Here is a 13074-nt window from a genome sequence, read left to right on the forward strand (position 1 = left end):
GGAGAAAGAACCAGTACATGGTAACAATCCAGCCACAACAGTACCGAATGAACTGTGCTGCTCAGGAGTAACAGCGCACAGTCTGCAGGCTCCCTTCGGCCTCATGTGGGCTGGAGCTGGTGCATAGATTATTCTTCATGATTTAAAAATCTAACATAAAAGCAAAATCTGAGCCAAGAAAGTATTAGCTGGTACTTCAGGGAAATAGGGAAGCTGTAACATTGCAGTGCCTGAAAAAAAGTGATCCTTCTATCTCCGTTCAGCATTATGTGAAATTGTAACTAAAGGGGGTGGACAGACTGGAGTGGTTTAACTTTTTGAGTAGGAGGGAGGTTGTGGGTCAATGAACCTCACACATGTCATACTGACCTCACAGAAAGGCGTAGGGCTATAGAAAAGAAATTACTAATTTTATTTTGTCTTTACAAAGCATTACCCAGAAGTTCAGAGGATTGTCTGATCAACATGACATGGCTTCTTATAAGAAATGTACATATCTTGTCTAATGAGAACATGTATGGCTCCTGGCCAGTGAGGTTTGAAACCAGCTGATATTCAAGCAGGGTCACATTCTGCCTGAGCAGAACTGAATTAATCTGAGAAGATCGTAATGAAATATCTCCTTAGCTGGAGAAGACACAGAGGAACATCTGTTGCCCTAAACCAAGATGGGTCACACACCGTACACTGGCAGCTCACATGGGAAAAAAGCTGGAATGAAACAACTTCGGCATGTGCGGGAAAGTGAGCTTGGTGTGTTCCCCGGGCTCCCAGGAGCATGAGGTTGCTGTGCTAGTCTTCAGTACGGTACCGAGCATAGCACAAGATTATCTGTTCCTCAAAAAGCGTGGAAAAAAAATTGTCAAGGCTTATCAGTTCATACCTCTGTACAGGTACCAAGTGTCACATCTTTTTACCATCAAAGTGCAAAGTATGTGATCTTGTATATATACACTTCTGTGGTTTTGAAATATATTTCTACACAGATTTGCCTTAAACTACAGAATACTACTGTGGACAAACAATTCTAAAAGAGAAAATTATGCTCTTGCTAATCATTTTCCATATTAATTTTTGTAAAAATAATACTGTCATTCAAAACATTACTCATTGATCGTCTTAAATCTTCACATTATTGCTATCAAAGTCATTTACCTCAAGGTCTCTTAAGTATTTTACTACTTATATTCAGGGTGGCTCATTTTAATTCATATTAATGAATATTCAAAGAAATAGCGGTGCTTGTTTTAATAGTATATATTAAGAAGGAGCATCATTTCTTGTATAAGCTAAATAAATACATGTATAAGCTAAATAAATAAATGATAGAAAAATTAACAAGGTCATACTGCTTTCTAATCCTTTAATTCTGGTACTTTATCTCTTTGCCTTATCGGCTCTTCATCTCTTTTTAAAATCTCATTGAAAAACTAATTTCCCCCTTGCCTCTACTGCTCAGTTATTTTCTCTCTTTTATTTATTAATTCAACTCTAAATAATACTGGAATGGAGGAAAAGTCCTATCTGACATCCTACATATCCTGTCCGCTCACTGTCATATGGAGGTGAGTTACAATTTTTATGTGAAAACTGCCTGTGATTTGTAAATTGAGTCTGCCAACAAAATGAAATATTTTGTCAGAGGGATTTGGCTTTAGTGTAAATTTCATCAAAAGACGAGAAAGTGAAGAATCATCAGCCAGCCCCCCCCCCTTCTATATCCTGCTCCAAAAGATATTCTCTGCCTGGAGATGTCATTGCCATGCCTTGGGATATCACTTGGGTACATTCCATTAAAATCTGTTCTCTATAGAGAGGCTTCCTCTGCTAATTATATATTATCTTGTGCGCAACAGAAAATATAATCCAGCTGGTGTATTTGGGCCATATGGGAGAATAAACTTAATACAATTGCTGATAAGTATACAGATTGATATGCTTAATACAGCTCTCTGGGACCATTAATTTTTGATGATTAACTTTAAGGGTTTGGGTGGAAAAGGGGAGGAATAAGCATTTTCCAGTTCAGCTGCACAACCTGAAGTGCTGCCGGTACAGTGTATACCCACCGCCGACTGCTTTTCCCTTCCCATGAGGGAATTGTGACGGAAGGACTTGGCGTCATGACAAGGCTGTGACAAGGCCACATCTCATCCCAGTCCTCCACCTGACTCGAACTCGTGAGCTTCTTGGAGAGAGGTAAATAGATTACAATGGCCTGGTATCTTTCAAAAAGTACAAGCTTTGGTCAATGTCTGAGTAAGAGTTTTAAAGTATAAAAGAAAAGTTGATTACTCTTAGCAAGGAAACGGAGCTTCTATTCATACTGGGAATCTGATTTTTATAGGGAAAGACAATACTGCCTATAAGAGATATATTGGTTTTTTTTAGAGTACTGGGCTATTGTGGAAGATATTAACAGATTTTAAAATAGAATGGCTACCTAACAGACTGCAGAACAGGGCAGACACCCTGTACCAACAGACAGTTTGCAAACGTTTAGTATCTATGAGGACTCCAAAGAAGGTCTATCAAGAAATGCTTTTCAGAGTACACCTTAGATCTCTAAAGTCAAACATTTAAAGGATTCTTTGTGTGTTGGTGTAGACTCATCATCTAAGGTGACAAATGTTGCTAACTGTATAGTTTTCAGAGTGATCGATAATCTTCTAGCAATGAGATATTTCAACTACCAAGCCACAACATACAGTATTACTTCAGGCTCATGACAGTCTCTCCCTGGTTACATCACGTAACTATTTAAGCAATGGAAAACTTTTTGTTTTCTTTACTGTGACAGAAACTCCTAGCATCTTGGGCTGAATGTCTGGGAATTTTTGTTTTCCTCACAGGCCAAGTCAGCTCTCTAATTATGTCCTGGGTCAGCTTATGTTCACTGCACTTTGGGCTGAAAAGCTGCAGAACAAAGTGACCTCTTGTCAGCCAACCACATAAATATGTACCAGTGTATTCCGAAATATGAAGCTAAAAATCCGTACAACCCATTGATTGACTCACAATGAATTTTGTTATTTTCTCAAGATTTCCATTTTTAGAGTCAGATAGGAAGCCAAACAATATTTTGTTACGATTCTGAGCGTTCTGCAGCAATTCACTGAAGAAAAGGTCATATGGAATATGGTGCTTTAAAATAGACAAATTACTGAGCTGCTTTATTATATTTTAAAATTCATATGTTTCATACTTACAGCTTATCGATAGCCTTGTATAACTTACTTTCTCTATTTCTTTATTGTTTGGTAGCTTTTCTCAGAAGAAGTGAGTATTTTTCACAGAGAGAGCTTACCTTTCAGTAGTTGCCTGTGTGCAATTTGTATTGCACAAGAGTGCAAATATAAGTTTCTTGCGTATTTAGCACCATTTAGCCTCCTTCCCTTGTTCTGCTTGTTCTGGATATGCATGGAAAGATGCATCTCTATGTTCTGTGTTCAGTCACTAATTTGTCCTACTGATGAAACTGTTGGAAACTGCCCTGTTTTGTGGAATGCTCACTGTAGTTTATTAGACAGGTACTTGATTTCTGTACGTTTACACATCTTTCCTGAAACCTTGGGAGTACATGACAAGATATTACTTCCATTTATGAGCTGCAGAGTTGCTGCTGGTTATAATTAAACGCAAGCATGCTCCCCCAGTGTGGTCCCCAATGTCATATTGACAATTTTGCAAATATCAACAAGGAACCTTATAAGAAATAGCAGTTAATACTTGTAAAACTTTAAAATCCTGCAGAGTTCTTCAGACTTTTGCAAATTTAAGAAATGGATATAATCAGATGAATTTGGGGGACTGAGTGTTTGTACTTGATGGAGAAATACAATTTCTTATAAATCAAAACAAATCCTCTTTTATAAATACAAATGACCAGTAAAAAGGAATAAGGACAGGACCAAAAAAGATGTTCCATTTTACAAATTAGTGCATTTATTATTACCTAAGACTATTGTTTTCTGCATTTTTCTTGACTCCTTAAGACACTAATAAAATTTCTGTCCTTCTCATAGTCAACGTGTTCTTGAACTTCAGCTGCATTTTTTACTGTCCAGTAGAGGACTAAATCTAGTAGACAATTCTTTCACTTTTATCACATTTCTTGTGGGTATGTAATACCATCTCTATTTTGTCACTGCTGCTGAGAACGTGAATGCTGATATTTCCCTCTTTGAGGGTTAGTGGGAAGCCTAACCTATCTACCCCTGACATTACACGAACAATGCTACTTAATACACAGTGTTCCAAGGTGAATAAGAATGGATTAATTGAATCTGTTAATAATTGAATTAATGTGCACGTTAGTATTTTCTGGCTTTGAGTTAGGAACTATCCTTTTTTTTTTTTTCCAATATACAAATCCCATTTGTATTTTGCCACTATATTTACCAAGTGCTACTGTTATACATTTCTTCAGCACTATTTAAATATAATTAAAGTGTTATAAAATCACATTTAATACTGCAAATCATCAGACTGACTTGCAGTACTAGATGACTCATCTCTCCACTCTAGAATCTAGTCTTCAAAAAGTGTTGTAGAAAATCTCTTATATACCTATTCCTCTACTCAAATAAGTGATCTTTTTACTGCTGTTGCTGGCTTGTCTCTTACTCTGCCTGTTACACAGTACTGCCAGACAGCATGCCTGTTGTAACTTACTAACAAAAGGTGTATTCAAGAGCTAAACAGTTAGTGATTTAGGAAAAAGGTGATGCCTGTGGAATAGTGCTGGAATAGTGTGGAAGAGATGCCAGTAGTGCATTTATCTCCCCACACCTAAGAGGGGAGAGAAGATTATAGTTCGAGGATAACTCCTTATGTACTACAAAAGGTGAAAACAGAAAATGGTTCTTTTTTGGTAGAAACAGATAGGAGTGGTTTAGACTGTATACACCAAAGGGCAGTGAATCCTGTGTATTTAGTCTTGCTGCACAATGGACAAGGCTAAGTAATATGTACACCTCTAAGGAGAACTATTTGACATGATATATCAGCAGATAATCAATCTGTTGATAAAGGACTTCTATAAAGATAACCTTTATAATTTAACATCTGTATGAATGGCTTTAGATCTTTGAAATTGTTCCTATTCACTTGAATAAAATCTCACTGTTTCTCCTGTTTAATTCACTTGGTTATTATTTTAGTACCAACAAACAAAACAAGGGCAGTCCAAGTTGTAAGGTGGCTTTCTTTGCTAATGGATCAAAACCTGAAGGACTTCCATTACTGTAGGAAAGTAAAGTTTCCTTCCTTTGACTACCAAATATTCTAAGCGATGTCTCTTCTCCCTCTAGGTGTGATATTTAAATTGTTTGGATTTTTTTTCCCAGTTTACCATTTTTTTCTGCATCATTAAAGCTGCGTAATCTCAATGCAGCCAAGGAAAAAAAAATCTCAGATCAATGATTCTATGATTCTATTTACAGAACCTAACATCCCTAAGTATTTCTTTCATTACTTGGCTTATATTTCTGTTCTTTGTGGTCTTTTCACAACTAATATCCATTAGTTCCATTGTGACTTTCAGATGGGGACAGAGAAACAGCAAGAACTGACTTAGCCGGGAAGTGTTTAAGATGTTAAGAAAATTTAAAAATTTTCCTAGGTCTTTAGGAATGAAGGCACTGATTAGCACTACATTTTATACTGGTACAAGGCTCTATAACCAACTGGAAATGACAAAATATGTTTTGGGCTTTGGGAGAAGTAGGCTTGAAATCACGCTTTCACAAGACATACTTGTGTGCACCTTGTACCTTTACTGGTATTGCACGTTGTTGCCCTCTTTTGTGTGAAATCACCTAATTTTGACAGAATGTCAGAAATATGACATGGATGACAGGCAGTTTCTCTCCCTCGTGTAACCTTCTGTAACCCTCTAAACAAGGCTGGTGCACTCTATGATTTAAGCATGAATTATTGCTAAATAATGCCGCAAAATGAAATGACATTGACATTCATCTTAATTGTTTCAGTGTTGTGAAGTGTTTACAATCCATAAATCAAAATATCTTCAAGCATACGATCCATTTATCCACGTTCATAAATGTAGTTACTATAACACAGGTATATCTACTGCCTGCTTGCTGCTCAACTTGATTCTGATGTGAAACAAGACAGTCATTAAACAAGTCAGAAGTAAAACAACAAAAGACCGGTACAAAATAAAACGTCTACTTATATAGCATCGCACGTGGGATCAAGTGAAAAGTTTAGAGTATTTTTTAAAAATATTGAAAATACGAAACATATTGCTCTTTAGGATCTGAGTTTGGGTGATGCTGTAAGTGAGACCTACTTTCTCATAGTACTTGATCTCGTAGTCCAGAATTGCTCCATGGGGAAAGTCCGGCTCTTGCCAGGAGAGGGCAATGCTGTTTTGGGAAGCCCAGTCCTTCCTTACCATACCTATCAAGGAGGGTGCTGAAAGGGAAAAGGATAACTAAGGGTTAAAGACAAAGCACACGGTTTATCCTTTCAAACTACTGTCTTAGGATACCAACCCGAGGTAACTTGGAGTGACCTCCAGACAGAAAAGCATGACAGATGGCAATTCTCAGGGAGATGATACAACCTGGAATTAACGTCTCAAGTACATACTAGTAACTCCTTTGTTAAAGTGCAGTCCAGCTTCTGGAAAGTGGCTATATATAAAAATATAGATAGAGGCGCCTGTGCCAGTCCCCGCCACCAGGTCCACACAACCAGGCTGGCTCCCAGGACATCGTGTCCACGGCAGAACCCCATTTCAGAGACAGTAAATCCTACATTCCGTATAATCTTCATTAAATGTTATAATTCAGCTGTGTAAAATGTACATTGGGTTTATTCTTTGGGGTAAAATGAAGTGACACGGCTTAAAACAGATGCAGTGAATTTGATTTCTGCTAGCTGGGCTGGCAGCAGCAAGGGTGTTTTAGCCGGTAGCTGCCTGCACAGGAGCCAGCTTGTCAGGGGAGGCCAGTGGCAGGGAGGGGGCTATGGGCAAACCCTGGGGGCAAAGGTGTGCCCGGACCTACCTGCTGTAACGGAGACTGCAGGTCTGCTGCAGTGCAGCACGTAGGAACCGCTTCCAGCAGCTTTTGGAAAGGGCCCCGCATGGGTGGATGCACGCCAGAGCCAAATTATCTCTTGGTTATGGGGTTAACTAATTTTAAGAAATGCTTTTTCTGCCCTTTTAAAAATAGAAGGCGCACTGTTATCTATGCAGTAATTTCAAATGGTGCAAAAATCGCATTTTAGGAAATGGTCTTAGCTTATGTTATTAATCTGGTCAAGTATGCCAAAAGAGATCTAATATTCTCCAGGTACTAATGCTGCTTTAATGCTATTGGTGTGCAGCTTTCCCAAATTTTACAACACCACCAGTCATGTTGTTCAACATTCTTGAAGATGACTGAGAAAGCTGAACAAAGCAGCTACCATTAAAAAAAAAAAAAGTTATTCCAGTGATTCATAGCTTTTGCTATTTGTCTTTCCACTAACAAATATCAGTTCATTACACACCCTCCCTCATTCCGCTCTATTACGAATCTTACTTAACCTCTTCTGAACTTCCAAGGAGCTGTCCCCTAAAAATAACACATTTTTACAGCTTCTGTTTTAATCTTTTGAATGAAAGAGTCTCCCTAGGAAAATGAAATAAGAATCTGCTTCTAGTCACAAAATTTCATGCCTTAGTTTTCTTCCCTGTAAATATTTCAGGAAGTTTAAGAAATGAAAACAATAAATAAATTCTAGAATGCAAAGAAACACTAAAGAAAACAAAACCCGATTGTTTTTCTTTGAAAAAAGGGAAACTTGCCACACAGACATGCACATAACAATCTCTTTCTTTGTGACAGTGCATTTATCCAAGAGAGAAAATAAACTTCCATTCACTGCCAATCCTCCCTGTGGATAACTGTTCTGTAGTATAATAGTCCAGTCCTCTCTGATGTGAAAAACCCAACACCTCAACATGAAACGCTAAATAAAAAAACCTACCAAAAGCATTAAGTGGACAAAACAGAGCTCACGCAGGAAACTGTCCTACACCTGTACTTAGGCCACTCTAACCACAGGTCTGCTGCAAGGGAATGAGAGAAAAAAAGAATTGCTGCTATGCTCAATAAAGGATTATCTTATTTTTAAAAGTCCTTAAAAAGCATAATGTAGAGTACCTGAATAGTACAAAATACAAATAAATAAATGAAAAGCAGTCATAGATTTTGGGCCAAAAGTTTATCGCTGGGTATGTATAACCACTCCCTCAGTTAAAATGAAATTTTTACTATTGAAGTTGAGGGTGAAGCTGAGCTCTTGTAATATCTGGGGTAAAATCAGCTACTCAAGCAGGTAACAAAGATAGATCTGCTTAAAGGGAAAAAGAAGCTAGCAAACATGGATTTGTATTTGCTAAACAGTGATCGAAGGCCTGCCAGGGTATTGCTTATATAAATTTGTTTACCATTTGTTGTTTTGAGTCATTCACTGTTATTTGCTGTGATTTACAGGCGGGTTGAGGGAGCTATAGCAACCTTTCAGATACATCTAGGATACCGTGAGTACCTGCTCATGGGTGACGGACATCAGCTGGGCCACCTTCCCCAGCACATCATGGCTTTGTCTCACTGTGTTTGGGGGTTCACTGGTCAGACAACCAAATCCCTGGGAAATGACTGAGGTTGATTTACAGAAAACAGCAGTTTAAACTGTAGATACAATTACATTCTTGGCCTTTCTAGGTTTTTAAAATATAGATTAGTGCTACTACACTTCTTTAAAAATTATGATCTAACCTTTATAAGCTTTGCGTATGTGCTGCATGTTGTGCATTTTTCTTTGGGTTCCGAATTCCAGATTTATACAGCAGTTTATGCAGGTTTTCAGTCTAAGCTCACTGCAGTAACTCTGCCATTTGAGGAAGCACATGTCAAAACACAGTCCTGGCACATCTGAAGATCCTCTCAAAAGTTCAGTGTAAGAAATAACCCAAGCTTGCTTCCTGGGAAACAACTCAGCAGCAAATTAATGAAAGAAAATTACTTTAGCCCTCTCCTAAACCAGCTGTGCTTCACCTGCACTTGAAGCTGAAATGCTCACATCACCCCTGTAGCGCTGTGCCAATCCTCTAAATCAAAATGCGGAGGTGTAGACATAGGACAGTGAATATAAAAAGCATATTTGTGTTTGTACTAGGGTACTGGGCAAAAAAAGAAAACAAAAAAGAAGAAGTGTACTTTTGTGTACTTTTGAACAAAAAGCCACAAAAGAGCCAACATTGTCCATTTCTTATATGTTCAGAAGGATAAGCCTGTATTTGTCATACAAAGGTTATCTATTGACATCTCAGAGGAAATAATGAGTTTTGGGAAAAGGATTTCAATCAGAAATTTATTGTACAAATAAACAGTCAAATAAACCCAAGTAATTAAAACCTGCAGCTAGCTCAGTTTCTATTTCTTTAGTTATTGTGAAGTGCTACCAAAAGCAATACTTTGTACGGAGATATTTCAGCTTCTTATAACAGTTGCTCACTAGAGCAGAAGTTATTTATTCCCTAAAGATCCTATCCATTTATTGTTAAAGCTCTTTTTAACTGGAAAATTGTAAGATAGGTAAATCTTATTTGCCCGTTTATAAAGACTGCTCTAATGTTCCTATGATGAATCAATGGGAAGTTCTTTTAATTAGTTGTTTCAAATCCAGTAGCTGCAGGAGAGCTCTAATTTGGTTACCCAATGAAACTATTTGGGAAAAAAAAATGCTTAGAAGCACAGCATGGCTTTTAATCACTTTAATGGCAGCACTTTCTTGCCGTTGGTACTAGGCTGAAGAATGGCTTCTGGCTCTTAAGCTCAGCGCAGATCTCCGTTTTGTACTGAGGATTCTTTGCACCATCTGCTCTCTATGTTTTCCGCCACACTGTTATAGATTTCTTGAATTATGATGAGGCATCTACAGTGCGGTGAACTCCTGATTTAGTTTAGTCTGATAAGTTTCTTTGTCTTTTCAAATTTGTATTGAATAATGGAAGTTCATTCCTTAATTCACAGTAAGCTTATTTTATTCTAAATCTGTTTGGCTTCTCTTTTTTTCAGAATCCCTTTTCTCATACGCTACACGAAGGACAGAAAAATGTGTCTTTTAATTGATGATTGGATTCCGGTGTCATTTCTCTAGAGACTTTCTCTTCTTCTGAAGTTGTCTTCTATTATATGAAAGCATCTGATTTCAAAACAGGTGACCTGTAGGGTTTCTGAAGCTTTTTTCCTTTAGTCCATTTTCAAATTTTCCTATTTCTTGTTCCACACTGTCGAAAGACAGCAAAGAATTGCCAGCATTTTCCCCCTGGTTTTCAGGGTTGAAAAACGTTGATATGGTGCCCATTCACTATGAAGAAGCTTCAGACCGAACGGTAGCTGATGACAAAAGCTCATTTGATGGCTGTCTGTACACGGAGTGCTCTACCCCTCTGGTATCTCATCTCAAATTTTACTACTTTGGTGAGAAGAAACCATGACAGGTCAGTGCCCTTTTACTGGCTGGCAGAACCCTACCAGGTATGCACAATCACTTTCTTGTTAAAAAATATTACCATCCAACAAACAGGAACAGCTGCATCACTGTGTTCCTCTTCCCTGCTGTGTTCTGCCTGTTTGGCCAAAGCCAACGAGGTGCCAGCAGATACCAATTTGGAGAGGAGAGAGTGGAAGGGGGGTCTGAACTGGGCACATGGTGTGGTGAGGACTGCAGCTTCCCTCTTTTGGACACCATCCTCATGAGAAGGCTGTGGGTCCCAGTGGGTAAAATGCTGTCATTTAGGATAACGTGGTTTAATTTAGTTAGATGTTTCTATACCTCTACCATTGCCAGTAATAATCTGAATCGTGTAACTGCATGTTATTCTTTCCTGGAGACCTCTACTTGCTTCAAAGTACAGGAAAGACCTCAGTCACCAAAATAAAGGGCTTTATCATGTTTTCTGAGCAGGGGCTTCCCAATAGATGACAGAATCCAGCCCCCTCCCTCTTCTTTCTCTCCTACCTCAGCGACTTCCCAACTGCAGCTGGGGGAAAATACTGACTGAGGCCCCCTCAGCAACCTTGCTTCTCTTTGAAAACTCATTCATTGATCCCTTCTAGTTTCATACAACACAGTCAGAGGAGGAAATCTGCTTTAACATCCTTCAGGGAGCCTGCATTACTTTTGTTGGGGAAAAACTTCCTTCATTAAGGGAAGGACACTTAGAGGGTGGAAGAAATATCAGTGCTGTGAGGACTAATTTGTGTTGACTTGGGTTTCATGTCTCCGTTGGCCAGAAAACAAAAGACGACTGCTTTTCTGTTCATTAAGAGAAAAAGACTTTTTCAAGCTTATATCACATGTTAATGGCATGAATTAAATCACACGGTAATGTGCCACTATGGAAGCCATGGGTATCTCATCACCCAAAAGCCATTCAACAACAGGTTTAGGAAATTAATGAAACAGAATATGGTATAAGTACATTTACTTTCAAATGTTTTCTCCTTTTCCTTAATTGTAATCCTAGAAAGTTCTTTTGGAAACTACGGATATTGAAAAGGAAAAAACTGGTCTAAATTTCTGTTTCTTTTAATAAATACAGCTATACCTAAAAAAACCCACAAACCAACAAAAAACACTGTCAAATTTTGTCAAATCATACATACGTAGTATTTATAATTGTTAGCATAGATATGTACTGAGATCCAATTTTCAAGTGTTTTTCTGGGTGCTAAAAACAACCTTCGCACCTTCTTCTATACCAGAAAATGTTATTATATTTGTACAGTGTTTCACCAGTCTAGGTTCTGTAACTATATTAAGAATTTCTATACTATTGGGCACTGAGTATGATTTTATATTATACATAGCAATAAATGAAGTCTGCAATTTTATTCATGATCCCAAGCTTGAAAAAATTATTTCAGGGCACAGTAAGAAAAACAGTGATTTTACTTTTGGTTCTAGAGAGTCTGTGAAAAAGGTAATAAGCAATAAAAAGTTGTTTTCTTAGGGGAGCCATTTTGCTCCAGTAACAGAACGGGAAGTAATGAAACAACATTTCTTGATCAATGATAACACCGCCAGTATTATTAGCATTTGAGCTATTTACCAAGGAAGGATTTGCCAGGGAAGCTAAGAAGCCAGAAGACTTCAACCTCCATCAGTAACGCCACGCGTGACACGTATTACCGGTCAGCTGACAAGGCTGTAGTTGTGCTGCCTATCACCTACAGCACTCCTCATTCCTGCAATACGATTATTACTCCTCCAGCAGAGATGCCTTTCATCCTTTTTTCCTTTTGTGTTTGCTTGTTAAATCTTTCTGTTGCTATCTTTGTAGGATAAGGGAAGAGACACTATTTTATGGGCAAGGAATGTGCTATGGATTCAGGAGACTTATGTTTGTATTCTTTTCTGGTTGTGCTCCAGAGATTTTCTTAAATCTTCTGACTGTGTTATTGTCATGGTTAACCCCAGTGACAACTCGAGTACTACACAGACACTTGCTCACTTCCCCCTTCTCTGTCTTCCCCGATGGGATGGGGAGGGAATCAGAAAAAAATATAAACCCATGGGTTGAGATAAGAAAAGTTTAGTAATTGAAATAAAGTAAAAATTACGACAACAACAACAACAACAATAATAATGAAGAGAGGGAGAGAGAGGAGTGAAACCCAAGGGAAAAAACCACCAAGTGATGCACAATACAGTTGTTCATCACCCTCTGACCGATGCCCAGCCAGTCCCCAAGAAGCGATCAGCAGCCCCCAGTCACCCCCCGCCCCCCCAGCTTATACACCCAGCATGACACCATATGGTATGGAACATCCCTTTGGCCAGTTCAGGTCATCTGTCCTGGCTGTGTCCCCTCTCGACCTCTTGTGCCCCTGCTTGCTGGACAAGCCTGGGAACCCAAAAACTCCTGGATTTAGAGTAAGCGCTACTCAGCAAGGACTAAACCATCAGCGTGTTATCAACACTGCTCTCATACTAAATCCAAACCACAGCGCTGCACCAGCTACCAGCAAGCAAATTAACTCTGTC

At 38.5% G+C, this 13074-nt stretch overlaps 1 protein-coding gene across 2 annotated transcripts in view; it reads right to left on the reverse strand.

Moving 5' to 3' along the window:
• EPHA6 (EPH receptor A6) overlaps window positions 1–13074 on the reverse strand; it is a 516780-nt gene that overhangs the window by 152337 nt on the left and 351369 nt on the right. For both annotated transcript variants that reach the window (XM_040583021.1, XM_040583020.1), the window contains exon 6: window positions 6317–6441. In XM_040583021.1, coding sequence (XP_040438955.1) covers window positions 6317–6441 — 125 coding nt within the window. The remainder of the gene's footprint in view (window positions 1–6316; window positions 6442–13074) is intronic.

The sequence above is a fragment of the Falco naumanni genome, chromosome 2, assembly GCF_017639655.2.
Source record: "Falco naumanni isolate bFalNau1 chromosome 2, bFalNau1.pat, whole genome shotgun sequence".
In the NCBI taxonomy this organism is placed as follows: domain Eukaryota; kingdom Metazoa; phylum Chordata; class Aves; order Falconiformes; family Falconidae; genus Falco; species Falco naumanni.